General features: G+C 44.7%; 2 protein-coding genes across 4 annotated transcripts in view; one reads left to right on the top strand and one right to left on the bottom strand.

Annotated features, from left to right (window-relative positions):
• Positions 1–442: 442 nt before the first annotated feature.
• On the bottom strand, positions 443–11570 carry LOC111861206 (glucose-6-phosphate isomerase-like). Its single transcript, XM_023845591.2, has 18 exons — positions 11321–11570; positions 10096–10186; positions 9111–9179; positions 8329–8448; positions 7887–7970; positions 7639–7785; positions 5137–5208; positions 5006–5050; positions 4840–4893; positions 4374–4434; positions 4060–4103; positions 3552–3704; positions 3193–3322; positions 2741–2817; positions 1853–1981; positions 1444–1519; positions 974–1040; positions 443–840 (listed from the first exon to the last, which is right to left on the bottom strand). The coding sequence occupies exons 1-18, from the start codon at positions 11437–11439 to the stop codon at positions 717–719; spliced, it is 1662 nt and encodes a 553-aa protein (XP_023701359.2). The 5' UTR covers positions 11440–11570; the 3' UTR covers positions 443–716.
• A 3735-nt stretch (positions 11571–15305) lies between these two features.
• Positions 15306–27075, top strand: part of garre1 (granule associated Rac and RHOG effector 1) — a 33951-nt gene continuing 22181 nt past the window's right edge. The window contains exon 1 of one of the 3 annotated variants that reach the window (XM_023845588.2): positions 15306–15448. The gene's annotated coding sequence lies outside the window, so the exon portion shown is untranslated. Of the gene's footprint in view, positions 15449–15978; positions 16301–27075 lie in introns of those variants that run through there. The other 2 variants (XM_023845590.2, XM_023845589.2) reach the window with 2 other exon arrangements.

The raw sequence follows: 27075 nt of genomic DNA, 5'->3' as shown, positions 1-27075 counted from the left end.
GTGTTCAAGACAGTTCAAGTGCTGAAGTATGATGAAGTAAAATTAGTGACTTATGTGCATCTTTTTGTAAAAACTGAATATACACTAGATCAGCATATTTTGTAGTTCTTGAGAACTACCCCCTAATTTATCTGACATAAGATTTTCTATTATTTTCATCCTACTCCAGAAACTGTCCATACAGGTTCATATAAACTAGAGGGAGGGACCAATTCCCACCTGCAAGGTCCTAATTCTGGACCAGCCCTGCCAATATCCTAGTGTGTCGCCCCACCTAGTGGCGAGCAGAGGGGCTGCAGCCCTATGTTTTAAGGGCTCAAAGTCAATAGTGTGACCCATGATTCAGAGGGTCTAGATGAATAAATTGAGCAGCTGCAGGGAGCAGCAGAGTTCAGTCAATGACGATGATGGGAAAAAAAAAAAAAATCACAACACAGCAGGGTTTTTAAGCATGTAAACATTTACTGTGGTCGGTCATAATGTTACTATGGAGCCAGTGGTACAAGAAGATGGGGAGACATTTTAACATTACACCTACAAAAGGTGACAATGGCTTCTTCCTTATCACTTACACATACAGTGAGGACTCACGATACACAGACACAGACTATTAAAGTGCTCTTCCTCAGTTACACTACTGGGCGGTGCTGGATAACGTGTCAAAGCACTGATTCTCATTGGCTGATTGGGCCCTGGTGCCTGGAGGGGGGTGGGGCTTAAGCATAGTTCTTCTTGAAGAAGTTGATGAGCCCGTTGGTGGAGCAGTCGTGCGTGTGCACCTCCGCCGTGTCCTGCAGCTCCGGTTCGATCTTCTTCGCCAGCTGCTTTCCCAGCTCGACCCTAGAAGCAGGGAGGAGCCGTCGACGACGGCCAGTGAAATCACGCTTTTTGCCCCCCCACACCGAAGGCCTTTATAAAAGCAAGCCTCAAGGCTTCTTTGGAAAATGAACTTTTGTACAGAGTTCAAACTCACCCCCACTGGTCATAACTGTTGATCTCCCACATAACTCCCTGCACAAATATCTTGTGCTCATACATGGCTGTAAGGAAATGCATTTCAGGTTTTTGTTTGTGCAAAAAAAAATAAAAAATAAACTGTAAAGTCATAGCTATGTGGACATGCAATTTTAACAATTACTTAGAGTCAGTACTCCAGGGGTGGCCAGTCTTATCCAGATGTTTGCAGGTTTTTGCTGCAGCTCCATAATTAGATTACGAATTAGGGGACTGATTGGCTGAGGAGTCCTCACACCTGGGTTTGAACAGCAGACCTAAAGGTTACCCCTAAAACCTGCATACACACCGGCCCTTTGCGGATAAGATTAGCCATCCCTGCAGTAGTAAAGCTACAACACTGAATGTGTATGGATGCAGAACCAGATATCCAAATTAGTAAACCCAGCACCCCCCCCCCCACACCTAATATTTTCTACCCACACTTACCAACAAGTGCCCCCAGGATATAGGGTGACAGCTTCCTAAACACTATGGAGTTGGTAGGCTTGTTTCCTTCGAAAACCTTCAAGTACAGATTCACAGAGTGAAATCCCCATATATTACCCTGTGAGACATCACACTCTCATTTTAAGTGATCTCTAATTAGTGCCTCTGAAGAACAATTCCAGGATTTATTTTTCCATTAATCCATGTACACAGTTGAACATTTCACAGCAGCACTTATGAGTTCTGGCATATGAAAGCTACACCAGTAGATTGCCTCCTAAGGTCCTACAAAATGTCATAAACCCAGATTCTCAACCATAAGGCTGGTGCTCACAGAGCAGCAGATCGCACTGCATTAACCAGCACTGCCTGCTTGCTGTCCTGCCGCAGTTCCCCATAAGCCACTCACTTTGTGGGGCAGAAGCTTCTCCAGAGGTTCTCCACTCATGCCACTTCCCTCCAGCTCCTTCCTGGCCTCTTCTGCAGTCTTGCCCTTCATCAGGGCCTCCGTCTGGGCCAGGAAGTTGGCGATCAGGATCTGCAGAACCAATGGAAGACCGTGTGTTAGAAAGTCAGGCCGGTCACGAAGACCGTGTTTAACTTACTGCGCTTAGCTGCTGAGCCCAGTGATGGCCTCCTGATCCTCCCTGCGAAGGGGCCCATCGACCCTCTGTGGGGCCCCCCCGTTTGTGGGCCCCAGTGCGGCTGCACCATACACCCGCCTTACCCAAAAACACCTACTGCAGATCCCAGCCGGCCAGAGCACTGCACCGACATGGCACTGTTCACCACAAAGGGCTCTACGCCACAGTCATTAGAGTTACATCTCACACACAGATTAAAAGCTCCTGCAGCTCAACAAGTACAGAACTGTGCTAATAATGTGTGAGTTGTACAAAAATAGTAATCCTTGCCTTATTTCCTTAGAAACGGCATAGGGGAAATCGTTAAAGGTAAAGGTTATTTAAAGGACCAGATTAAATTGTATCAGCACGTAAAGAGTCCTGTAATGTGTATTGACAATTCCATCTAAGTGTCCACATTGATTTAGGCAGAGGTCCACATTTCAATTACATTGGATAAGCCTGATAAAGTATAAGCTTCAGTAGGTACTATAGAGAAACTTTCACCTTAGTTTAACAGTGGTGGTGCCTAATCACCACTGTCTCGGTTCCAAATGGATTCCGAGTACAGATCCTGTGCTATTTCTGAACTCAGACTAGTCCTGCTGTGGCTGAATGTTTTCCGTTTCCATGGAGATGGTGCGGTGGCTCAGGCCCGACTGGGATGCGCTCACCTTGTGGTGCAGGTTGTCCCTGATTGGGTGATGGCTCTGGGCCGGCATGAGGAAGTCGGCCGGGATCATGCGTGTTCCTGAAAGGGGTTGGGGCACAACAAATGGCCAAATCAGTGTCAATTCACTCCAAAAAAAAAACTGTCATTGTCACAGTGTAATAAAAAAAGGACATGTAATTAGATTGCCTGACTTAAGGAAGGTTAAGCAGAGACGCTTTGCAGTGTCATGCAAAGGAAACACACAGCATACAGATTTCTTGCTTTACACACCCCCTAAAGTAAAGCACTTTACTCAGGACACAAGAGCAGCGCAGGAGCTGAACTAACTATCCATCGGGTGGCAACGCCAGATCCATAACAGCTACTCTACAGTTACCCGAATACGGGATCAGACACCACTGTGGATGTGCGCTCTGGTCAGTGACGCGTGAGCGCCCCCTGCTGGCCGCTTACCCTGGTGGATGAGCTGATAGAAGGCATGTTGCCCATTGGTCCCAGGCTCCCCCCACACGATGGGCCCGGTGTGGTGGTTCACACGTGTGCCCTGGTTGGTGATATACTTGCCATTGGACTCCATGTCCCCCTGCAGAACACACACTGCAAATGATCACTCATACATAGAGCCAGGCTACACATGGTCTCAGCTAAGACCAATAAAGCTTTGGTGTTTCTTCTCTAATGGTGCAAACTGCAGGTGTACGAGGGACCTGTAGGACATGGTCGCGTCTAGCAGTCCCATTTAAGCGCGCCGCCACACAGCTCGCACCCATACCAGCACTCCCACTTCCCCATCGCTGTCCGGGGCCTCTGACCTGCTGGAAGTAGGCGGCGAAGCGGTGCATGTACTGGTCGTAGGGCAGCAGGGCGTGAGTCTCGGCCTGGAAGAAGTTGATGTACCAGATGCCCAGCAGGGCCAGCAGCACAGGGACGTTGCTCTCCAGGGGGGCGCTGCGGAAGTGGTTATCCTGCGGGGGGAGGGGGGACCTCGCTCAGACTTCTGCTAGAGAAATGGGATCCTTCGGCGCCCCCTCCTCCGATACACAGCCTCTCTTCTTTCACCAGTTTCAAAGTAAATAGTAGGAGTCCTTTCAGTTGGGGGTGCCAAATTGTTGTTTGTACCCCCCCCCCCCCATACGACAGGTATGTTAATCTTTGCAGTCATTAAATATCCAGGAAATTGTTTTGTTTTTTAAGTGGATGGTGGATTTCTGACAGTCATTCACTTTTATGGAAAAGGTTTCGGAAAACTAAGCTAAGTAGGACAAGGGTGAAAATTACATGACACGCTGGGTCCTTCGGGACTTAAACATAGGCACCTACCATCCAGTGAGCTCCACAAAGCAGCTGCTCAAAGTTCTCAAAGCCTTTGGAGAATGAAGAAAAGACAAAGACCTCTGATAAAGTATCTACACAGGGCAGCGAAACAAGGAGCTTTAGCTACGGAACAAACAACTACATGAGTAATATTCAAATTTCCATCAAAAGAAACATAAAAAAAATATATAAACGTTCTTCATCTTGAAAAGCAAGGTCAAAACAAGCGAATAATCCAGTGTTTCAGTCATTGTCTATCCAAAATCTCCCTGTGGGGGGGTTTCTTGAGTGATAATGACGTTTGACAATTAATAACGTACCAATGTGCAAGGCAATGGACAGCCCAATTGCCGACCACAGAGAATAACGTCCACCAACCCACTGGAGGGGAAAAAATGCACAGTCAAAGGAGGACAGCTACAGTATCAACTACAGTCATAATAATATACATACAAAGTAGCAATAATAGGAATGTTTCCATAGAGGCGCAGGATAAATCAGCATGCTCTATTATACGAATAACAATTGATATTAATCTTGCAGTTCAGTTCCATTAACTAATATAGCATTGAGTCACAAGTAAATGCCTGAGTCATACATTCTACCTCAAGGCTATCTGGGGGGGGGGTCTGTCTTTCACCATCACTTCGTGGGACTTAAAATACTACATGTTTGGTCACAGATTAAGGCCTCAGACAGCGACCCAACCTGTTACCTCCTTAATGCCTCATAAAAAATGGAGATAATATTTCTGCGTGACTGAGGAGTAAAGCTCAGGCCACTTACATCCCAGAACTCGAACATGTTGTTTGTGTCGATCCCAAAGTCCTTCACTTTGGGCTGAAAGAGGAGGAACGAAACCAGGATGAACCACACAGAGCAGCAAGATCGCCCAAACGGAAGATTATGTTCTGATGGGTTTATGAATAGAGAGCAGCAGCTCAACACTCACGGCGTTGGTGGACAGTGCCACAAAGTGCTTGGCGACAGCAGAAGGCTGTGGACAGAGGGGGGAAATTAATTACAGCGTGTTTGTTTTGTACTGGGACGCCCCTCCTCCGATCCCCAGGCCAGATCACTCACATCATTAGCAGACTGAAGTAGCCACTCCTTGGCAGACTCCGCGTTTGTGATGGTCTCCTGGGTGGTGAATGTCTGGGGGGGAACACAAGAGACTAGTGAGGCGACAGCTGAAGGCTGTAGAGCAGGTCCGCATGCTCTCCATTCCGCATTCTCACACGCACAGCAATGGAAATGCAGCAAAAACACATTTGTACCCAATTCATTTTTGACAATTAGCAATATCAGAAACAGCTTAGGCCACAAAAGGCAATTTAAAGTTGTTGGGAACGGGGTTGGGGGGGGGTTCACATTACACTGAGGCACTGATATGATGACATAACACACCACTATAACACAGTGCAAACAAAGGAGAGATGAGCTTGACTTTTAAGATCTGATGCATTATGTCACTGATATGGATTTCATAATCATTGATATGCACTTTAAAGATGTGATGTAATTTGCATTTTGCTAGTTCTGTTCTCATATGGACTTTTTTTATGCCATTTTAAACTGCCAAGTTGGTTGGTTTTCTCCAAACTGAATGTCACTGTGCACCAATATGCAGTGACGATAAAGCATCCATCTACATGTAACTGAAACAGCACATGGAGGAAGATGTGTAGATGTTTCACAGTCGCCACAAACATCTCAAACAGATAACAGAAGCAATAAATAAAACTGAGAAGATAAGAAAAGCAGCAGATTCGGTAAGACAAGGGTAGATACAGTAACTATTGGCTGAAACATGCAGAAAAGCAGGGCTGACAAGGCGAGCCTGATTCATCACAGGGGCCACATTCCTTCCTTTATTAAAGAATAACCGAATTCGGGGTAGCCGGTTTCCTCATGGGGGGGGAGCCGAGTCACACTGACTCAGGGAATGATTCCTGCATGTGCTGCTGGTTTGGATTTGGCAGCCAGCCACTGCACTAGTACACTGTAGAAACCTGAGCTGCACGGAGGCGGATTCTATTCCACAGAACCTAAACATACAAATTCCACCACCAGCTCCAAAACTCATGGGCATTTGAGCAGATATGGGTATGGAGTAGATGGATGGATGGATGGATGGATGGATGGATGCATGCATGCAGGTGTCAATTTTCCACTTAGTGGAAACGTGACAGGGTCAGATGTCCCCACAACTCTCCTCATACTGTCTGCTTTCAAGTTACTTCCCGATTCCAGAACCCAGTGTGACACATGGGGGGGGGGGGCGGTGGCTTCGTTTTATATTAGCATTAAGCAATTTCCTACACTTCTGCTTTTACAAGTAGCTTGTTGACTAAAATTACAAAATAAAGCAACACTACTGCTGGGCAAATCGTGCTGAACTGGGGCCGGCATCAAAGTTTACGTTTGTTAGCCAGATTGCTGGATTTAAGCTAATCTGGGTTAAATGTAAGCGAACGAAGATAAAGTCCATTTAAACTGGGGCACCTAAAATCCAACAAGTCATCTTGCTAACCCGAAATCCAGCTTTGTGGTGCAGGCCCCAGGCGCTCCGGATAGCGGAGTCTCGCTATTCATCCTGCCTGCTCCACTTGCTATATCAAGCACGGCCACTAGGGGGAACACCGTTCACCATATGCGGGGCCATGTTGTGAAGAATCTCAAGGTGCGAGAGGAAATGGTCAATATGCCCTCGCACTCCAAAGCAAAAAGTTCCAAGGACACCAAGCTGATGGATGGTCCAGACCAAAATTAACAACAGTCCGACACCTCACTGCGCCCCCATTTTGTGCCATTAGCAAAACATTTAGAAATCAATACCCTAAATACGCTCAACACAAGGACATCTAGAGCAGTATTTCTCAAACTTGTCTTCGGGGGCCCGAAACAGTCATAATAATATACCGAAATGTTTTTGCTCCCTCCCATCTCCCTGGGGGAAAAATGCATGCCATCTAGGTATCCCTATGGAGTGGTTTGAGAAATACTGCTCTATATGTCTGTATTGAGCTGCATTATAAGGCATAATTCTAAGCTTCACTACTCAAATATTTGCTTTACAGCTACTTTAAAAAGTACAGTGTAACATGCTAAATTAATCCAAACCAATGTCTATATTTACACTTGCCAACATTGAGATGAATCCTAAAAAGGATGGATGACCCTCTTGGCTTCTGTGACAGATTTAATGTGCAGCAAAGCTTAGTTAGCGCTGATATATTTGTCCTGATATATAAACAAGGAAGCATATAACTGGTACGCAAGTATGCATTCAGCTTTAAGCCACACGTTTGGAAATTGATCGTTTTAACGACGCTAATGTGTACGTATTATGTGCATTTGCGCTGTTATGACAAATTATCATGCATTTTAACCTTTATATCCCAAATCAATTATGAATTAGCATATAAAAGTAAAAATGCACAGTAATTTCCTGTCATATGAGCACAAATGCACAGAAAATAGATGCATTTGCAGTTACAACAATCGATTGCTGCAGGTATCGCTTTTAAAGGCGTAACAGTTAAGTTTATCCCCGTATAGAGAAACTAAAAGATGGTACAATACCTTGGATGCTACGATGAAGAGGGTGGTTTCAGCATTGAGCTCAGCCAGAGTCTTAGCAATGTGAGTCCCATCAATGTTGGAGACAAACCACACACGTGGTCCACCCTTAGAGTAGGGTTTGAGAGCCTCTGTGACCATCAGGGGACCCTAAGGGAGAAGCACATCATCACCAAACGGAATCTCAGGACGGGGTAAACATGAGCAGGCCTGCCAAAGGCGGACCCCAAACGGAGCCCACGGAACCTCACCAGGTCAGATCCCCCGATACCAATATTGACGACGTCAGTGATTGACTTCCCGGAGTAACCCTTCCACTGTCCGCTGCGTACTCTCTGTGTTGCGAATAAGATACAGAAGACTTAAGTTCAACAGCTAGTGCTTCAAAATCTTTATCTGGATTCATCTTCCATTCTTATTATCCACTATAAGTTCTCCTTGCAAACAGGTTCCCTTCAAGTTTACCACTAAAAAAAACTAAACCAAAAGGTTAAAAGCTCCACCATCACAAGTCAACAGTGTGGTACTTTTCAGAGTATATTTGGTACTTTTCAGAATATATTTCAATACCGTTGCCTGATGCAACAGATGAGCTGGAAAAGTACGCCAACATTTAGCAAAATAGACATCTGTGAAACCTTCAGTACAATGGTATCCAACTTTGAGATCAATTGGCAAAAAAAAATAACTTACATGGCAAAAACCCTTCATCTTGTCCAAGACCCTGTTGACGTCAGCCATGACATCTTTCCCACCGACATGAATAGGGGTGTTGGAGCGGTTCCTCAGGGCAATATGAAGGACGGCACGGCCCTATCCAGGAAAGGAGCAGGAGGAAGTCGAGGTACAGACCGGGTTACAGACGTCTCTCACAATTAGTTTATACGCCATACTGGGGTTTCCCAGTCCGGTTCTCAGGGACCCATAGACAGTCTATTTTTGACTGTCTGGCAGGGAGCAGAGAGGGAGCAAAAACTGTGGGTCTCCAAGGACTGGATTAGGAAAATCTGTCCTAGATGACTGGTATTACTGAAAACATCAGTCCAGTTATTACTTTGCGGGTGAATATAATCAATTCTATTCTGCACAGCGTCACAACTTATCAAATGGGCACTAGGAAAGGCGCCTATATCATGACGCTTTTGAGAGAAACAAATCCAGGATTTTAAACGTGACTTGCTTTTTTTTTCTGCCGCACGTTACATGAGCAAATGTAATGGTCCGATGCATTTGGAAGGTTCTCCCTTCGCATGTAATCTGGATTTGCAAAATACACAGTTGCACAACCTGAGCTTTACATGTGAAAGACAGACTGATGAACGTGCCAACAGAAGCCAGCAGCGTTGAAGGCTCACAACAAAAGACAAAGTGGTATGATCAACACAGAAAATAGAATTAAAGTGACTAAATATTTACCCTTGCATCATAAAGAGACCATTAATAATCTTTAAAACCATGCTTATCTCTCCAGGTACCTCAGTAAAGTTGATCTTCTCGCCGGTGAACATCCTCTCCCGGGCTGCCTCCACACCTCTGGACTTTGCCTGTATAGAAACAGAGCAAGATAATCAGGGAAGGAGAAAATTACTTTCAATATTAAAAGTTTCAGCGAGGCACAGGACTAATATCTAGCCAAACTGGACCCTCTGACAGAACTCAGGCAAATGTGGAGGCATTTGTCTCGTGAAGAACATCCCTTGTAGCCCAAAAATGTGTCACTGTAGACCTTTAATGATTGTGGTCCAAGTAGCCTGGCCTCATATCAGACACATACCTTTGCCAGTCATCTTTCCAAGGTTGGGGGGTTGTGCTTGGGACCCGGTGATATAAAAAGGGATAATTTAGTCTAGGATTCCTCAATTTTGGTCCTTGGGGTCCAGCCTGCAACACAATTTGCAGATTTCCTTGCTCAAACACACCTTATTCAGCTCACCAGTTTAACTGCCAGGTTTAGCAGGTGTGTTTAACAGGGAAATCTGTAAACTGTGCTGCAGACTGGACCGCCAGAACCAGAAATGGGGATCCCCGCCTTAAAGCCTTAAAACTGCAAACTAGATATGTGCACAAAGTGTGTTTATGGGCATGACAGCTAATTAATAGAAGCTCCCCCTTTCTGAGTTTTATCAGCAAATAACCAGTGTTCACAATAGACTACTCAAAGCACAGGAAATAACACTATTATTTCAGGATCTTTATGGTTCAAAGCATTTCTGTTCATCAGGTTACCAAATGGGAATGCTGAAGAGGACTAAACTACTGTGGCAGCACTGACAAAGAGAGGATTTAGATTAATAGAGAATGACAGTTTAATCACCGTTTAATCGCTCAGTATTGCCAGAGTCTCAGCATGTCATTAAAGCCGTGCATTTTTTCCCCAGACTCGACCATTAGAATGATTCACTATACCAGGGTCACACTGGTACGTGCAACAACACAGTGTCTGTGAAATCAGTTTATTACCATCTCCAGCAACATCTTCATGACTTGCTCATTGATAAGGTTCTTGGAGTAATCCAGCAGGATGTCACCATCGTCAGTCTCAAGAGTGGTACTACTCACACAGAGGAAATTGTATATCAGTTGTAGACAGTGGACATTGATTCGTTATTGGCCAATTATTAACCATGAAATGAAGCATCATATAACGCTCATGCATGTACGATGCTCGAAACATCGCATAAAGCCATTAAGACCTTTACTTTGACAAACTAGAGTTTAAGTGTATGTTGTAATATGGAGGTAGAGTGGGGTCTTGGGGCCCCGTGCGCGTTCCCGCTCCGCGCCGCCGCCGTTGTGCCGAGCCGCACGTAGCACAGGATGAAACTCCGATGACGCACTTGGTACCTGCGCAATGGAGCCCGCGGACAACGGCCTTATTCTTCGCTACATAAACACATTAGACAAACTCATTCTCGCGTGGCGAATGCGCCTCCACTCGTTAAATGTCCTCTTTGGGAATAGGGCGGAGAAACAATGCCCTCGGTGTTTGCAGTTTGCTTATTGACCGATTTTACGAAGAGGAGTCTGGAGTACGTGCCAGGAATCTAACAAATGAGGCTGCGCGTCTTACGCAAACGCCCCCGTTTCTACACTCTGACAGGAAACCGGAGTTTTTGAAGCATGTATTATCTTCTTGCTATAAGTTTGCAAACATGACTGACAATATACGCAGCGTCAAATATTATTTTAATCACGGACTTGTTTAGAAAAACGGAACCCACACTCCGGTATTTACAAATCCCCTCCTCCCCGTTTGTTAAATTAAATTTAATCCACAGACCCTGGAAAGTAGCAAGCGTAATCATTCTAATGCGGATTGTTAGAATGATTTTGAGATGCATTTCTAAAACCCATTTTAACAGGTTGAAGCGCAGGCCCCGCCCACACGTCAGCGCAGCGCTAATGGACGCACGTGAACTTGACACGACGTAACAAGATAGCGGAATAACAAATATTACATTAGAAAATGTATTATCAGACATGCACAGAAAACAGATACTTCCACCAGATGTTATAAACTGTTAGATTCTTTTTAGCTTCAGCCTGAAATTTACTATGCCTAAACGCACATGCTAATTATTGTTCATCTGGCCAAATTAATTAGCTTACAAATCAGAAATACACCAAAGTGTGTGTTCTCATATACGTTATTGCTCAACCACAGAACAGCTTGTCCTGTATTTACCTGAATTTGCTGAATCGTTCCTTATCGGCATCAAACATCTGCCTCATGTTGAGATTCCCAGCACTGGATTTGTACCATTGCTCCAGGGTCTGGTACACTGGGTCGCTTGTGAGTCCCATGTCGAAGTAAGATGTTCGTAACAATACTGCTTAAACGGACGAACTACGACGGAATGTCAGCGTGTCTGTATCTGGAAGATGAAGGACAGCGCCGTGATCTACCAGCAGGAAGTCATTTGATCATTTTACTCCAATCACATCTTGACCACCTTCCCCGCCTACAGTGACGTCCAAGTCCAAGTGGATTCAAGATTTAAAGGCAAAGTGCAATCAGGATCGTGTCACGTTGAGATACGACATACGGTTTATTCTTAACTTGAACGTGATTTTTATTATTTTCGTTATTAAGAAATACAAGCCGTTTTATCTTGTGATGTAGTCACTGGAAGAATCCCATTGCTTTCAATAAAATGCCTGCACGATCTGTTCAAATACATACTTGTAAAGTATAAGAACCTGTTATCAACATGTGTTCAAATACAACTAACCTACATTTTTCACAATTCCCAAAGAACACCTCGGTAGGGTTTTAAAAAAGTTGGATCCCAGCTACATGCAGCACCCATGCAATTTTGGGTAGAATAGCACGTCCGAAATTTTTTTTTGTCGGAGCTAGGTCAAACTAAGTTTAATTTTGCAACTGGACCACGTGTTCCCTCGTCTCTGAAAACTGATCTAATTTTCAAGAACATTATTTGACATTTCAGCTAAACATGCAATGATGTGTACTAGCCGAATATTAGACGTTGCTCTGGTAAAACTTGTTGATTTTGCAAACCAGTGCTACTTTGGGAAGCTTTCCCTATCTTATCTAAAGAAAAGGGGAATTTTTGTAACACATGGGTGGCAACTAACAGCACACGAAGTATGTTCTTTCAGTTTTAAAATCTTTCTTTTCCTCAGTTTTTCAGTTTCAGAACACATTATAGCATTAAGTTATTGATTAAAAACTGAAGCAAAATCGTTATAGTCCTTTTAGCAATGTAATGTCTCGTTTTTCCTCATTATTCTCAGGGGTGTAGGACAGAGTTTGAAATTTGAACTGGCACCAGTAGCGGAGGGGCTCACGGCCCATCACGGCAAGGGGCCCACGTCAAAATTTACCAAAGGGAAGTAACCCCTTTGATAACTTATGATCAAATACCCAATCACCTTTTTAAAAAAATTATAAGTGTACTTCAGCGAGATCGATTTTAACGGAGGGGGGAGCTGTCCGGGTGTTGTAGGCATGGGCGTTAATTATGGGGGGGGGAGGGGTTATAACCACCGCCCCTGCAATAATCAAAACCAACCAATACAACCACTGTAGACCCCCTTAAATGGGTGGTGACCTCAACTCCACCAATGCTCAACCCAAAGTTATTATGCCCTTGGTCGTAGGCCTATTTCGGATGTGGTTTAAGTGAGTAATTAAACATGACTGAGCATTATCACTGATCACTGCGAAGTACGGCAACTGCACATAGACATTAAACTACGGCCACTACCCAATCTATGTGAGGAAGGACACTGAGATAGGACAGGATTTTCAATCTACTATTTCAATTAAAAGGCCCTGGATGTCACTTTAGCACCGAGTTCTTGCTGTGTGCTGATTGGCCAGTCTCCTATAATCATACATGTGCCGCTAATGTTAATGTGCAACAGCTGGATAAGTCTTTCAATCAATGAAACAAACCAGTCAAAAAACAAGAAGAATTGAACGATTCAGCCAACAACAGGAACCTTTCAATTTTAAAGTAGTCTGTAAAAGCTGAAATAGCTCAAAGTGTCCACCGCATCCCACAGATGCTCGATCGGATTAAGATCTGGGGAGTTTGGAGGCCATGTCAAGACCTTGAACTCCTTTTCATGTTCCTCCAACCATTCCTGAACAATTCTTGAGCGTGGAAGGGCACATTATCCTGCTGAAAGAGGTCACTGTGATCAGGGAATACTGTTGCCATGGAGGGGGGTACTTGGTCTGCAACAATGTTTAGGTAGGTGATAGTGTCAATGTCACACCCACATGAATGTCAGGACCCATGGTTTCCCAGCAGAACATTGCCCAGAGCATCACACTGCCTCCACCAGATTGCCTTCTTCCCCTAGTTCATCCTGGTGCCATCTCTTCCCCAGGTTAACAATGCACAGCCACATGATGTAACACAAAATGTGACTCATCAGACCAGGCCACCTTTTTCCACCACTCCATGGTCCATTTTTTATGCTCATGTACCCATTGTAAGTGTTTTCAGCAGTAGACAAAGGTCAACATAGACACTCTGACTGTTCTGCGGCAATGCAACTCCATACGCAGCAAGCTGCTATGCACTGTGTGTTCTGACACCTTTCTATTATAGCCAGCATTAATGTTTTCAGCAAATTGTGCTACAGCCAGAAAAAAAGTACCAATTTGTACCTTTGGTTTGCTTATACCCCAGTGTAGGGTCTGCCAATTATACCCTAGCTATAGGTAGATGTACCTTTTAAGGTACAAAAATGGACCATGAGGAATATTTTTGTATCATTTTGTACCATTAGGGGTACATGAATGTTGTTCATACCTTGGGGATGTTCCTCAGAGTCTATTTCAGTACCTTAAATTAGACTAAAAGGTACATTTCTATCTTGTATGATTACATAACATGAAACATAATTTCATCAGAAACTTTTGTTGTTTGATCATTATGAAAGTTTCAATTCTGTTCAAAATGAATCACTCACATACAGAGATCTGTGATGCCAAACTCATAGGAGAAAGGTCTGCTCATATAAGCAAGCCGTTTGTAGGTTGTGGGTTTTGGATTCATGTGCATTGGGTTGTGGGTTTGAATCCTTTGGTCAGGGGAATATTCGTATCATCGCTGGACCTTCAGCCCCACCTGCTCTAGGAATGCTGGCTCAAACTTCTCCGTGACCTCATGCTTTTCTCTGCTAAACAAAGTCACTATGATTAGCACTTAATATGTCCACTAGGTGGCAACGTTATATCACAAGTCTCATTGTAACAAAACTTCCTACGGCCTTAGTCATCTTGAGGTTTGGCTACTATTCTTCCTAATTATGCACCCTTGATTTTGTGGTCTACCCGGGCTTTTGACTTTATATTTTTGCAGTGTAGTTATGATAACCTTAATGCGATTTTGTTCAATTCAAACAAGATATTTTATATGTAAGTTTAAGATAATTTAGGCAGGCCTATTTATCAATTAAAATTGAGTATTGATTAAGGTGTTCGTGTATAATTTTATTACTAAATGTAACATTTTCAAGAGTAAACATTACTATAAATGTATTTTTGAACTGTTCAGTGGCGCCCACAGAAAATTTCGATTGGGAAGCCCATCAGGGACTATAGTTGTGTTTACGGGGGTGGCCAGGGGTATGAACTTCCGACCTGAGAGGGGGGTTAGGTATGCAGACGATAAAAAACGATCGATTGGCCACATTTGTTGATGTGGGGTGGCAACATATTTTGTAGATCCGCCCCAGAAAATGTAATTTATTGTGAATTTTGCTGATTTTAACATTTTGGACAAAGCGACTTGCCGGATCAGTCAGTCCCTGTAACTGGGGGTTAAAGGCCCAAAAGTGAAATCATTCTGTCGATTTTGACCCAGCGCGACCTTCCAATCAGAGACACAAAGTCCTAAGCCACTGAGCCACCCACGTTCACTCTGTGTTTACTTTTACTGGTATACAGCTCTTACTGTGTTTTGTGATTAAAATTGTATTATTGGGTTAATAACTAAAGTCAATAATTGTATTATTGTCTGTGTTTGAAATTGTAAAATTTGCTGTTAAGTGATCGTGACCGAAGCAACAAATGTAAACCAGAGGAAGAAAAAATAACCAGCAAAGTTAATAGACTGTAGCAAAATCGCCTCCCACTCGAATCCAGGGAAACTCCCTTTTCGGCCACCTCGAGTCGGGCTCGGCTGCTGTGCAGTGACGTCAGTTCCGGTGTACACAGACAGGGATTCGCTGTCAGGAGGGTGGGATGCGTAGCTGCCCAGGGATGCGGCTGCCTGCTCCATTCTAGAGGGGCTTCGTCAAGCTCTGCCAACGACGAATTTCCTACCGGGAGGTAATCTTTCCGCGTTTTTACGCCCCAGACTATTTCTATGGAGGGGTGTGGGTGGTGGTTTGGGGCGCTTCGCGTGTTTTTGGTAGAAGCACGAAAAACCGTGTCGCAAAATAGCTAGGGGATCTGAAACGCCCGCCAGCCCCGGCCATGGTGCAGTGCATTCGGAATGCGCCGTGCAGGCTTGATCGGGGGGCTGCGCGGTGCTCAACCGCGTAACACTTGCAAGTATTAATTTATTTCTCAACATTATACATGGTGGTAGGGGTCTGCATGGGGAATCGGGGAGGAGATGGGGATTCTGACGGGCTTGCTGTTTTAGTGTACCCGCTTAGTGGAGTGCTTCTGTGCTGCGAATAACTCCAGTATTCCTCTTCCCAGTCTGTGTTTTTTTGTTTCTATATCCGGCTGGTTTAAACTTGACAGACAGGGTGCGATCGGGCGCAGTTACGCGGCGATTCCGATGTCCGCCTTCCCCATTGCACGGTGCGCATTACGCCGTGCTGATCTGTTGCTTCGCCCCGAGTTCGGAATAAGCGAGGCGATCCCTCGCTGGTGTGCCTCTGTGTGTTTCTGTGCCTTTAAAAATGCCATATAAACAGAACTCTGCCACAAAGTGTCCCCCGGAGAAGGGCTGTGCGAGTTTCGGTGAAACTGGCACACTGCGCTTGCGGGGACTCCGGCACACCTTCCTGCGAAATAGTGATTCACTGCCAGCAACCCAGTGTCTGTTTTTCCTGCTGGATATGGTATTTACCAGCTAGTGAGCTAGCTAACTAAACCGCGAGGCTGTGGTGTCTAACCATCTGAATTAGCTATGCGGTCAGCAGGCTAGCATAAATCACCGACTGACAGGTAAGAATGCAAGTGGATGCGATTTAACCTGGCTTTTACTCCATGCGCCAATCCCTTCTCACGTATTATAAAAGTTGGTGGATGGCGATCGTGGGCTGTTTTGTCCGCTACCGGCTACCAAATACTGTATATGAATTACGTACCGTTTTCGAGTTGGATGAGACGCCAGATGGTACATTATTAAACTGGAAGGTGGAAAGTACCCTTAATTAACCACCGAATCAGATGGTCAATCCAAAGGGTATTATCGGTAAACAATTGTGAATGAACCGTATTTAGTGTACCCGAATTAAAAGCTGCGGATGATATGGTTTACTGTACGTTTCGAAACCAGAATGACAAGATGTTCGGCAGCAATTAGAATCGGCATGCAACTTTTGTCATGTTTACGTGATTATTTCTGATGCAGCCCGGGGAACGAGAATTTTCAGTTTAAAGGGATTGCATGGCATGTATTCTGCACGGGGAGTAATTAAGGCGGCTGCCTGATTTACCCAGTAACTCAAATTACTGCATCCAGTTCGGACCTGAGAAAAAGTTGGGGGGCGCGTTCGGTCCGCAGCGCCGGTGACCGTGTAAGGGAATCGCCTCAATGGGGCGCATTCCTCGCGGATAATCCCTATTCTTGCGAGCCCATGACCTAATTATATTGGTATTTGCAGAGCTCCTTAGATAGCCTTTGACAGGAGGTGCTAATGTACGCACATTTAATCAAGTGTCTTCCTCATTTCACCGAGGATGTTGATATCTTTCAGCATTAATATTAATCTTCTTAAAGATCGGCGTCCGCACGCACGTTTGTTTCTTTTGAGTGTATTATTAAGGTTATTCACTACTTTATTAGTATTTTGCGGTATGAACATGGAGCTTTTTGGCGAAAAGGACTCGGTCTGCCTGCACTGAGGTCGTGTGGAATGTGCTTCCTGTTTGGGTCGCCGATGCTCGGAAATGTTGGGGAAATATGGCCGGTTGCTTCGTATCTTACCACTCAATTAGCGTTCAGGGAAAAAGCCCGAGACGGTAATGAATATATAAAAGGGATCTATTTTGTTAGCCACAGGTTGACAGACGATTGCCGGTCAGAGTGGATATGTTGGGTGCCTGAGCAGAAGTTATACTGGGCTGGTTATTTATTGCCTTGGGTTGTGCGTTCTAACCCGTGGCAGAGCGGCTCTGAATACTGTCAGGAATGCGCTTTTGGCCACTTTAAATGTAATTCTGCCAAGTGTTATATTACAGCCCGTGTTCACAAGGCTTCTGTTGTTTGATTAGATGTGCAGTCTCTGGCTTGTGTAGCATGTGTTTTCATGTGTAATATCCACTGATAAATGAGCCAGTTTAATATTTCTTAAATATTCATTCAAATTTATGGTTAAAATACAGCGAAGAACTTTTTTTTGGGTGGGGATGTAACCTTGGTCTTGGTTTTATAAAACCATTCTCATGTGAAGTAGTCCTGTAGTATTTCTCTCTTTTGATTTTGAGTTCAGCAGCTGTTTTGTTACAAATATCTAGCACCTACACAGGTGTTGGGCTAAAAAATACCGGCTGCATATTGCATGCTTGTAGGCAGACAGATGCAGGCAGTGCTTCCTGTCACTGTTTTTGACCGTTTGGTAGAAATTTGGCACCATTCTGCCACAAGGAATTCAATCTATGCTCTGTGTCGGTGAGCTCTAAGCTGCTTGTAAGCACCTCTTCAGACGTTCCTTTAGATATTGCTGAGATTGGGGCTTGCTGACTGAAAAGGACAGTGGGAGATGGTAGATACGTTCAGCACTGTGCTCTGGAATCACCTGTTGACAACCTGTACCTGGTGGGTTGGCGCAGTGGAGGATGCACCTTCCTGAGGTGAATGACGCTCACATAATGAGGTAGTGTGATAATGTTGTGCTGTGTCAACACAGCTTTGCTGAGGGATTAGTGAGTCAGGCCCAGGGAGGAAAAAATCCATAAAATCTGTGTGGTATCACTGGTACCTTACAGAATTGAACTGGGGCTTCTATTGCGTGATACCCTCAAAAGTGCTATATGTGACCCAAGGTAATTCAGTATGATTTCATTCAGAAGAAACTGGAGAAAAGGCTGCTATAATGAAACCATGTTATTAAGGTGTTGCTGTTCAGGGTGTCCTTCATGTAAGGCAGGACACTGCTTTCTTGTGTTTCTCGTCACAGGTGTAAGAGAGGCAGGTGAAATGTAAGAAATCGTTCTGTTTCTGGAGTCTCCATCTTCAAACGCCACTTGTTTCATTAATGGCCATTACCTTGATGATATGAGCAGCCTGTATACAGGAAGTATCCTGCTGTGTTTGGTCATTTGAAATTCCCCTTTGTCCACGTTTTGTTGTGGGACTCCTGTGATGCAACGTTGGGTCGGTCAGTCTTCTGTCTCATCTCGCTCCATCTCGTCCATACTAAAGAATCACTTTGGCATATGTGGTCCAATCCCCCTTTCAGCTGATCTCCAAAAAGGTCTATCCCATCTCATTCCAGCTCGGTCGGTTTAATGTGTTTGTCATGTTCCAAGATGCAAATCCTCAATTAGACCCTATTGATAGTGGTTGAGGTAATTTCATTGAGTGTCGCTGGATTTTAATACCAGCCGTTAGACAGTAGCTCTTGTTCTCTGACATCTACGGCTGCAGGAGTTGAGAAAAAAGTTTTTTTTCGAGGTATCACATAGTTGTAGGACTTGCAAGTTTGTTGTGGGGTTTCTCCTGGGAAACCTTGCTAGAAGTCCTGTGGTATAGAGGATTGCTCAGTGGTAGAATGGGACTTTGGAATTTATGTGGTGAGTTTAACGGAAAGGTCTGTCTTCGGATTTGTTTGTCATGCGAAGATCATGGTTCTGTGTCTGTCTTTTATTTGTCTCTGCTGCCATCCTGTTTGGCTTTGGGATATTGGTTCTGGAAGATGTGTAGCATTGAAGTCTGAAGGTAAGCAAACAATTAGGTGTTTTGGTGCCTGTTTCCAAACGAAGTAAAACCAGTTTTAAAATCCCTGTTCACTGGCAGGTAAAGAATATCCTTTGGTTTTATGCCTTATTCTTTGTAAAACTGCTTGATGGTTTAAGTTGTATGAAACTAACTCGTGTCATATTTCTCTTCTTTTTTTTTTGTTAACTGCTCTGTGTATCACACTTGGATCTTGTCGCTAAGTGATACTTGAGTGGAAATCTGCAAAGGCTGATGCTGAGTGGTTTTTGTTTTCATCATTTTGTCCGGCACTGAAATAAATTAAGTATAAGCTCATTTGGGAGTGGGGGTTAGGGTTAGTGATGGCTGCTGTCATCACGACCCACTTGACCGCCTCCAGTCTGCTCCGTTGGGTACCAGCGTATCTCAGGTGCGTATGGAGACCCGGAGATGCCAGAGAGGCTACCTGCCAGGCCTCTGAGGCAGAGTGTCCCCGGAGAGCCATGGTACTACAGAAGATCTCCTTTCACACCTTTGTGGGCCCGTCAAGCTGCTCAGAGTAGATAACGGCGAGGCTCTGCCTGTTGTTCAAACACTCCGAGTTGTTTTCCTGTCCACTTCACTGGCGAGTGTTGCTAAAAAAGATTGACTATCGATTATGTGGTTATTCTAGGGTGTTAACCTGTTTACAGGTCTTTTTCCCAACTTTCGACGCAAGTTTAAACCAGACATGTTAGGACTTGTTTTATTTATTTGTAATTGTACTTCAAGAATAAAATCCAACGTAATGCTGTCACTGTAACGTGATTTTGGAGGCATGATGACTCACTGGTAGCACTGTAGCCCGACAGCTCCAGGGATGTCCGTTTGAACCCTGCCTCACTTCTTCGTTTGTGCATGTTCTCCTCGTTTAGTGTGGGATTCCTCCTGCAGTTTGGTTCACTTGCATCTGTAAGCCATCCTGAGTGTGATGCATGAATATGTGTGTGTTTGTGTTCCCTGCCATGGCCTAGAACAGGGGTGAGGAACCCGATCTATGGAGAGCCTCCCAGCGGATAAATAGGCAAACAAGTTTTCTTTAAGTTTTGTGGTTCCAAAACAAAACTGAAAGGCCCCAGTTTTTCGTTGACACTGTATTTTGAGATGTTGAGGTTGCTGTGTGTGATCAAAGCCCACCTTTATGTCTAACGGTTTGCTCTATAGTCAGTATCCATTCACACTCTCGTCATCACCGGACATGACCACTAAAGACACATCTTTTGCACTTTCTGCTTATAAACATTTACCAGAAATGCCAAGATGGTTACTCCTACCAAATAGCTACTTTGGAGATCACTGTGTTCAGTGGAATTGTACCTTGGAAGCGGCCGGATTGGAATGTAAATTCGTGGAATTTTTGTGGCGTATCTGTGCTGCCATTGGCCGCCTCTGGACCCGTTTTTGATGCGTTTTTGTTCTTGGCGCCGTCATTCCAGATACAAGCCAGGGTCTTGGACGGTAATCTAGCCCAGTGTTTCCCATTCCGGTTCCCAGGGACCTGCAGACAGTCCACGTTTTTGTTCCCTCCCAGCTCCCTACTGGTAGGGAGTACAAATGTTGACTGAGCTGGGAGGGAGCAAAAACGTGGACCGTCTGTGGGTCTCCAAGGATCGGGTTGGGAAATACTGCTCTAGCCCGAGGCCTGACATGGCTGTTTGTGCCGTTATAAGACCCACTGCTGCTTCACACAGGACTTCTCACATTCTCCACTATTACACAGCAGAGCTGACCTGCTCAGTTTACTGCTATGCTGAGATCATTATAAAACAAAATAATATCCTGTATTATTAAGAGTTATGTCAATATGCCACACACCTATTTGCCTGTTTAGGGTATAGATAGCTTATAAAAGGCAGAGTTAGTGTTATTTGATGTTTAACATGATTATAGTCATGAAACAAAATAACTTGGTAACATGATTCTCTGGGCGATTTATTTGTTCTCATATGCATGTCATACGGGGTTGCAGTCATTGATGGGTGGACTCCCGTACCTGCAGAAATGGCCTGGAAATGAAAGCAGTGTAGCTGACTGTAGCAGTTGTAAGATGGAGAGCAGTGGCTGACTAGTGCAGTAGAGATACCAGTATGGCGTCCCACAGAAAAGGCATGATTGGAAAAAATGCTACAGTGGTCCTGTACCGGTATGGCATGATACAGGACTGGCCTGTATGGAGGAAGACATTGTCTGCTATGAATGAAGGCTGGAGTCTTGCACTGGCGTTGGACGGAAGGAGGATCTTCTCCGCCAAGGAAGCGGCAGTGTGGCAAAGGGGCAAAACTGCTGCTCCAGACTGGGTTTCCTTGGAAACCAGCTCAATGCCTGCATGCCACTTGTTTCTCTCCATCACAGATTTCCCATGTGGAACATGGGCATCGATCATTATTTGCCGGTGTGTGGGGTGGCGTGCGGCTCTGTCGGTTAAGAGTTTGTGTCTGTGAACAGAAGGTCACCGGTTCAGATCCCACGGTGAGCCAAGTGACGTCGCCCACAGGCCCTTGAGCAAATCTCTGGCCAAGGCTGCTCCTTAAAATATATCTGCTCAATAAAGAAATGTAGATTTGAAATGTTCAATATGGTTGTGTCTACAAAGTTATCGCCACAACAGATTTGTTTATTGGTTTAGTCAAAACACATACAGAATAATTTTAAGAGTATTTAAAAACATCGAGAACATTATGAAGTTGAATTGTCTTAACATGACATTTCTAATGAGAAAATCCTGAAAAACTGGCTTTCAGCTGTTAAATAGCTTTTGCTTTGTTTGTTATTCTATTTTAGCTATTCGTTTAATAATTAAGTACTTTACTGTGCTTGTGATTAATCATATAACATTCTGTTTACATAGTCATTTTATTATTGTTTTTATTCTAATGTTATTGTGTATTCGTGTCACATCATATAATTGCTGGGTTTGCATCATTTCTCCATGAAGAGAGAGAACTTGGCAGAAAACAAGGCTCCACAAGAAATCTCCGCCTTCACACTGTGCACGAGGAGTGTTTGTATTGCATCCATCAATCATCTATAACTGCTTATCCAGTGGGGTGTCAGAGGGAGGCTGGAACCCTTCCCAGGATTCGCTGGGCATGAGGAGCAGGAAACACCCTGACGCGCTTCAGGCAGCTTAGAAACACCCATCCACCTAACCACATGTTTTCGGGCTGCGGGAGGAATCCCCGGGGAGACGGCGCAAACCCCTTAAACGCCGAGCTGCCGGTGGGAATCGATCCTCAGATTCGAGGGCAGGCTGTTGAGCTGCCGTGCTTGTGTGCTGCTGACATTCAGAGTTTTTGGGACTTTAAGACCTGACAAAGCTCTTTACCCTTTGGGCTTTTGCATTATGAATTATAAGCCATGCAGCTGAATCACTAATTGGTTTCAATTATCCAAGTATTAGATAAACGAGTGTGAAATGAATTGCAACAAAGGTTGGCCTGTCCCTGAAACTGCTGAATATTACAGTTGGTTTTCTCATTGTGCGTGATGGAGTCACATGCGAGTCTTTACGTTTTTCTTGCATTGCAAGTAATTGAGATATTAATACTTAGGAGCGTGGGTGGCATCGAAAGCTAAAATTGTGTTGCAGGTTATGATGAATTGATCCCTACTGTTTGCTATGCGGACTCCTGACGACCTGGACAGAAAAACAGTGGAAGCCTTTGTGACAGCTGGGCTCATCTTTCTTTAACTCGCTGTTTTGATTTCAAACCTCTTTATTTGTTGTCGGGTAGGGAAAACTTTATTCTGTGCCACATTTAAAGGCCCCGGGTCCTCATTTGCAAAATGAGGCTTGATGTTTGTTGTGCAAAGCGAGGCTGTTGGGTGTTTTTTTTTGGGGGGGGGGATTGTGTTCCACTGGCTTTTGAGAAGCGTTTGCGTGCCTAAGAAGTGTGTTACTAGTTTTTTATTAGCTATAATTTCTGGGAGAAGTTGCTTTGATGCTGATTACATTGAATTAAAAAGAACTAAATAAAAGAGAATAAAAGTTGAAATTGCAGCTTGTGAACTTTATTGCTAATGTAACTTGAGTTACAGTGTGTAACAGCACCAAAGCATCGTTCTGTTATTCAGGCACGTGAGCTGGTTTAATATGAGGAGCACAGGCTTGGATCTTACTGGGAGTTGCTGTGTAACGAGGTCACACAGCAGCAGAGCTTGCCATCATTGACAGATTCAGTCGACAAAATAGAGTAAACATCGAGATTGAATGAGCAGGATGTGTCTGCCTGCTCCCTGTGGTCCCAGTTCTGTGTGCTGCCACCCATGACAACAAGCTCAAGCTGAGTGGCTCAGGGATCTGTGCCCATGTCCAGAAGGTTGTGGGTTCAAATCCCGTGGCTGGCTGGTGGGGGATATCACATTGCCTATAAACTACAAATTCGCTGGGGGGGGCTACGTGTTTGGTGACCCTGCTCCCCGCACCGTTTTCTCACCTGTATATGCATACCTGTGACCGTCATGGAGAGAATGAAGGGGTATGTGATGAATGGAGATGAAGCGCCGTGTTTATCAACCCGAGAGCTGGGAGGGAGCGAAACCACGCAGTCACTGCACGGTCTGCGGATCCCTGAGGACTGAGCTGGGAGACACTGACTCAGGAGATGAAGCAACATACAAGCTGTGTGTTTAACAGCTTAGTCGTATCAAAACACTACACAAGTCACCCCTTTATTTGCATGAGTTTTTTTTGGATGGTAACTCAACCACTAAGACACCTTGTTTGGCTAATCAGGACCTCATGACATTAATTAACTAATCAAGCAAGATTGTAAAATGTAGCAGATGCATGCATTGGCTGAGCTGCACCAAGGACAGTTTAGGGCAGGGTTCTTCAACTCTGGACCAAGATTCCAAATCCAGGCCGTGTTTTCAGTTCTCCCAGGTAGTTGTTTAATAATTACCGATTCTGATTGGTCAGAGGCTTCACACCTGACTGACAGGTAAAGGAAGGCTGGAAAACCAGCAGTGCTCGGACCTCGAGGGCCGTGAGTTGAATAACCCTGGTTTAGGGAATTAAAGCTGCTGTTCCAGCCACCCAGAAACCTATCGATAAGTAACACGTACACGTTTACTGCCGGACATTGTTTTCTCTGGGCCCTTGTGCTCAGTCCTGTATCTGTGTGTCTCCCCAGAGCAGTTCCTGGGCTGACCTTTCACAAAAACCACTGTCACTTTTACAGGACCACTAACTGTAGAATGACTGTAGCTTGTATGAGACTGCTGACTGCGTAAGCATATGGTGGTTACTGTAGGGTGACTGTAGGGTGACTGTAGGGTGACTGTAGCTGTACAAGGCGTTTGTCAGACGTAGCAGTGAATTTACAAAATCTGAGATATCAGTGAGCGCAGAGCACAGCAGAGCACAGCACAGCACAGCGTGTCAGTTTTGTCTGCGGTTTGCATCCATCGTGCTGCTTTAATCATGTATCTATTACGGTGTAAAAAAAATAAAATCATATGGAGTTAAGTTGCTAAACCGAACAATGTGTGACTTTGATGCTAGTGTGCTGGACACAGGCCAGGTGGGCGTGACCTTGCCTTTGATGTGCCGTTTTGTTCGTTATGTTTGAGTATCAGTGTCTTAAAGGTGAAACATCCCAAATATTTCAGCCCTCAGCACTGTCATTCCTTATAGAAAAGCTGAAGACACCTTGAGAAACTGCAGTGAAGTTGCGCCGATTGTTGGGTCTCCTCTCTCGATATTGACTGTATTACTCTGTGCTGTTCATCTCGATTTAGTCTCTCTTTGTACTCTGTTTTAAGGGGTCAAAGTGGCGCAAAAAGCACGGCCACTTTTGGGCCTTTTGTAGAGCGTCCTTTTCCCAACTCTGCTGCCACCAGATGTTGAGAGCTTTTCTTTCAAACTGAACTTTGACTCCTTTCAAAATAAACCACAACAGCTGTTTGCCTGCATGAGGAGAATCACAGTTCACCCGAGGTGTAATTTTCAGACGCTCCCTTGTGTCCGTTGCTGGTGGAACTGAGCCACGGGATGTCTTGGTGTTAATGGATGTCCCTGGAGGGTGGGCTCTCTAATTTAGGTCATGAGGTCACCTGTCTGATGATGTTGTGGCATTAGCAGGCGAGCTATGGCTTCATATCCGAAGGTCAGTCAGTTCCTTTAAGTTCAACTCTTGTACCATATAGCAGGAACTTAAGCTGACTCTCTTCAGTGGCCTAATTGGGTGAAAAAATTTATGGAAGTGCCAGATAGGTGATTGATTATAAGGGTAGAACATCCACCCTTGGTCCAGTATGACTACAGTCCAAGTGGTAACCATAAGCAGGTGGGCTGTGTGCTCTCAGTGCATCTCTGCTCCATAAATGAGCAAATGTGGGGCAGCATCTTAGTATTTAAAGACATGGATTCATAACCCAGAGGTTCGAGTCTCAGGAGAGGTTTGGCCAGGGGGCCTTTAACCTGGATGTCTGTGGTTAAATGTGAATCTGTATAATTAGGTAAGACAGGGACAGCATAGCGCTGAGTGCCAGCGAGACAGTGACGCTGGAAGGGAGCTGTAGTTAATTTTGTAAGGCTGTCGTACGGTGAACCCGTAACACTGAACGTGGTGAGTTTGCGGCGTTACGTTTGAGCTGCTTCTCCAGGCAGTTGTGGCCTGGAGCCTGTTGCTGGATGTTCAGGGTTTAAGGTGGGCTGCACATGGACGCCGCCACGCGACGGACGGTTTGCAGTCTCTCCCCCATCAGAATAACACGTTCAGATTGTGGGAATGATCCTCTGCTTTTGAATCCGTCACATGAGCACAGTGAGATGATCTCACATCCTGGCCTTGGGTTCAGACAGCTGTACTGAGATCTTCAGAGGGTGTAGTGTGTGCATTCTGTTTGTAAATGAAACCATTCTTTACACTGCTAACCTCAGCAAGTCTTAAACGCTGAATTAATTAAGACTAATGTTTTATTGCTGAGAATTAGGGTATAATATGACTATAATTCAAGGGTTCTTGACTGTTTATTATGACAGCTAGTGTAATTTAAAGAGTGGAATTTTCAGTGTATCTTCTTTTTTTGACTATTTAGGATATCCTAGGAAAAGTTTTCTAAATTAATTTTTGTTTATACATCCTGAATTTCCCTTCATTGTGAAATGTCAAATCAAATATGCTGACTGTCTCGAGGGGGGGGGGGGTGAGTAGCTCAGCTTTGCTAAAGTTAATTGCAGTGTTGCCCTTTCTGTTCCTGTTCCTGTTTCCGTTCCTGTTGCTCAGCAGTTTCGGGGTCCTCCTGATCACCGGCATAAACGGCCCGTGTTATGGCAAGTTCGATTAAGTATGAGAGGTTCCTCATTGCCGGCCTGTCTGCAGTGGAAAGTGGGCACCCCCACATGTCCAGTGCCAAGCCATCCTGCCAGCAGAGCTCTGCTCTGACCCCACGGAGGGGCTCTACGTAGACAACAGGGCGCCGCTCATCTGTGCTTAGACAAAAACACAAGCCGGGTTTGTGTCTCACTTGAATAGGAACCGGTTCCTGGAAACCTTCATAAATTTCTAATTTATATTTTATACGATTATTCCTTATTGAAAAATAAATACGCTTGCGTTGTTTTTCATTTGCCTAATTATATTTACAAGAAAAATATTCTTGAGGTTATATGGCACTATATTACATGGTAATAACCCACAAATGCGCTGTTCCTGTTCGGGCATCTCTTCCGATGGGGGAAGGAGGCAGGGTTGGAGGTGGCTGGAACACTGTCAGTGAGGTGAAGGGCTTCTACAGGTCACCGCGTGCCCTAGGCTTACGCCGGCGCGCCGCTGGTTCACGCCCCCTGCCACGCGCCATTACTATGGCGACC

Source organism: Paramormyrops kingsleyae, chromosome 11 (assembly GCF_048594095.1).
Source record: "Paramormyrops kingsleyae isolate MSU_618 chromosome 11, PKINGS_0.4, whole genome shotgun sequence".
Classification (NCBI taxonomy): Eukaryota; Metazoa; Chordata; class Actinopteri; order Osteoglossiformes; family Mormyridae; genus Paramormyrops; species Paramormyrops kingsleyae.
The sequence above is the reverse complement of the archived record's forward strand: the minus strand, read 5'-3'. Positions and strand labels throughout refer to the sequence as shown.

Bases quoted from the DNA above. Each gene is read 5' to 3' on its own strand.
- LOC111861206 (XM_023845591.2), bottom strand. From the start codon at position 11,439: ATGGGACTCACAAGCGACCCAGTGTACCAGACCCTGGAGCAATGGTAC. The intron at 5,051-5,136 runs GTGAGTGATCTG...CTCTGTCCACAG, and splicing joins TACTTCAGTCTGCTAATGAT to CCTTCTGCTGTCGCCAAGCA. The intron at 4,435-4,839 runs GTAAGTGGCCTG...TTTCCCCTCCAG, and splicing joins ACATGTTCGAGTTCTGGGAT to TGGGTTGGTGGACGTTATTC.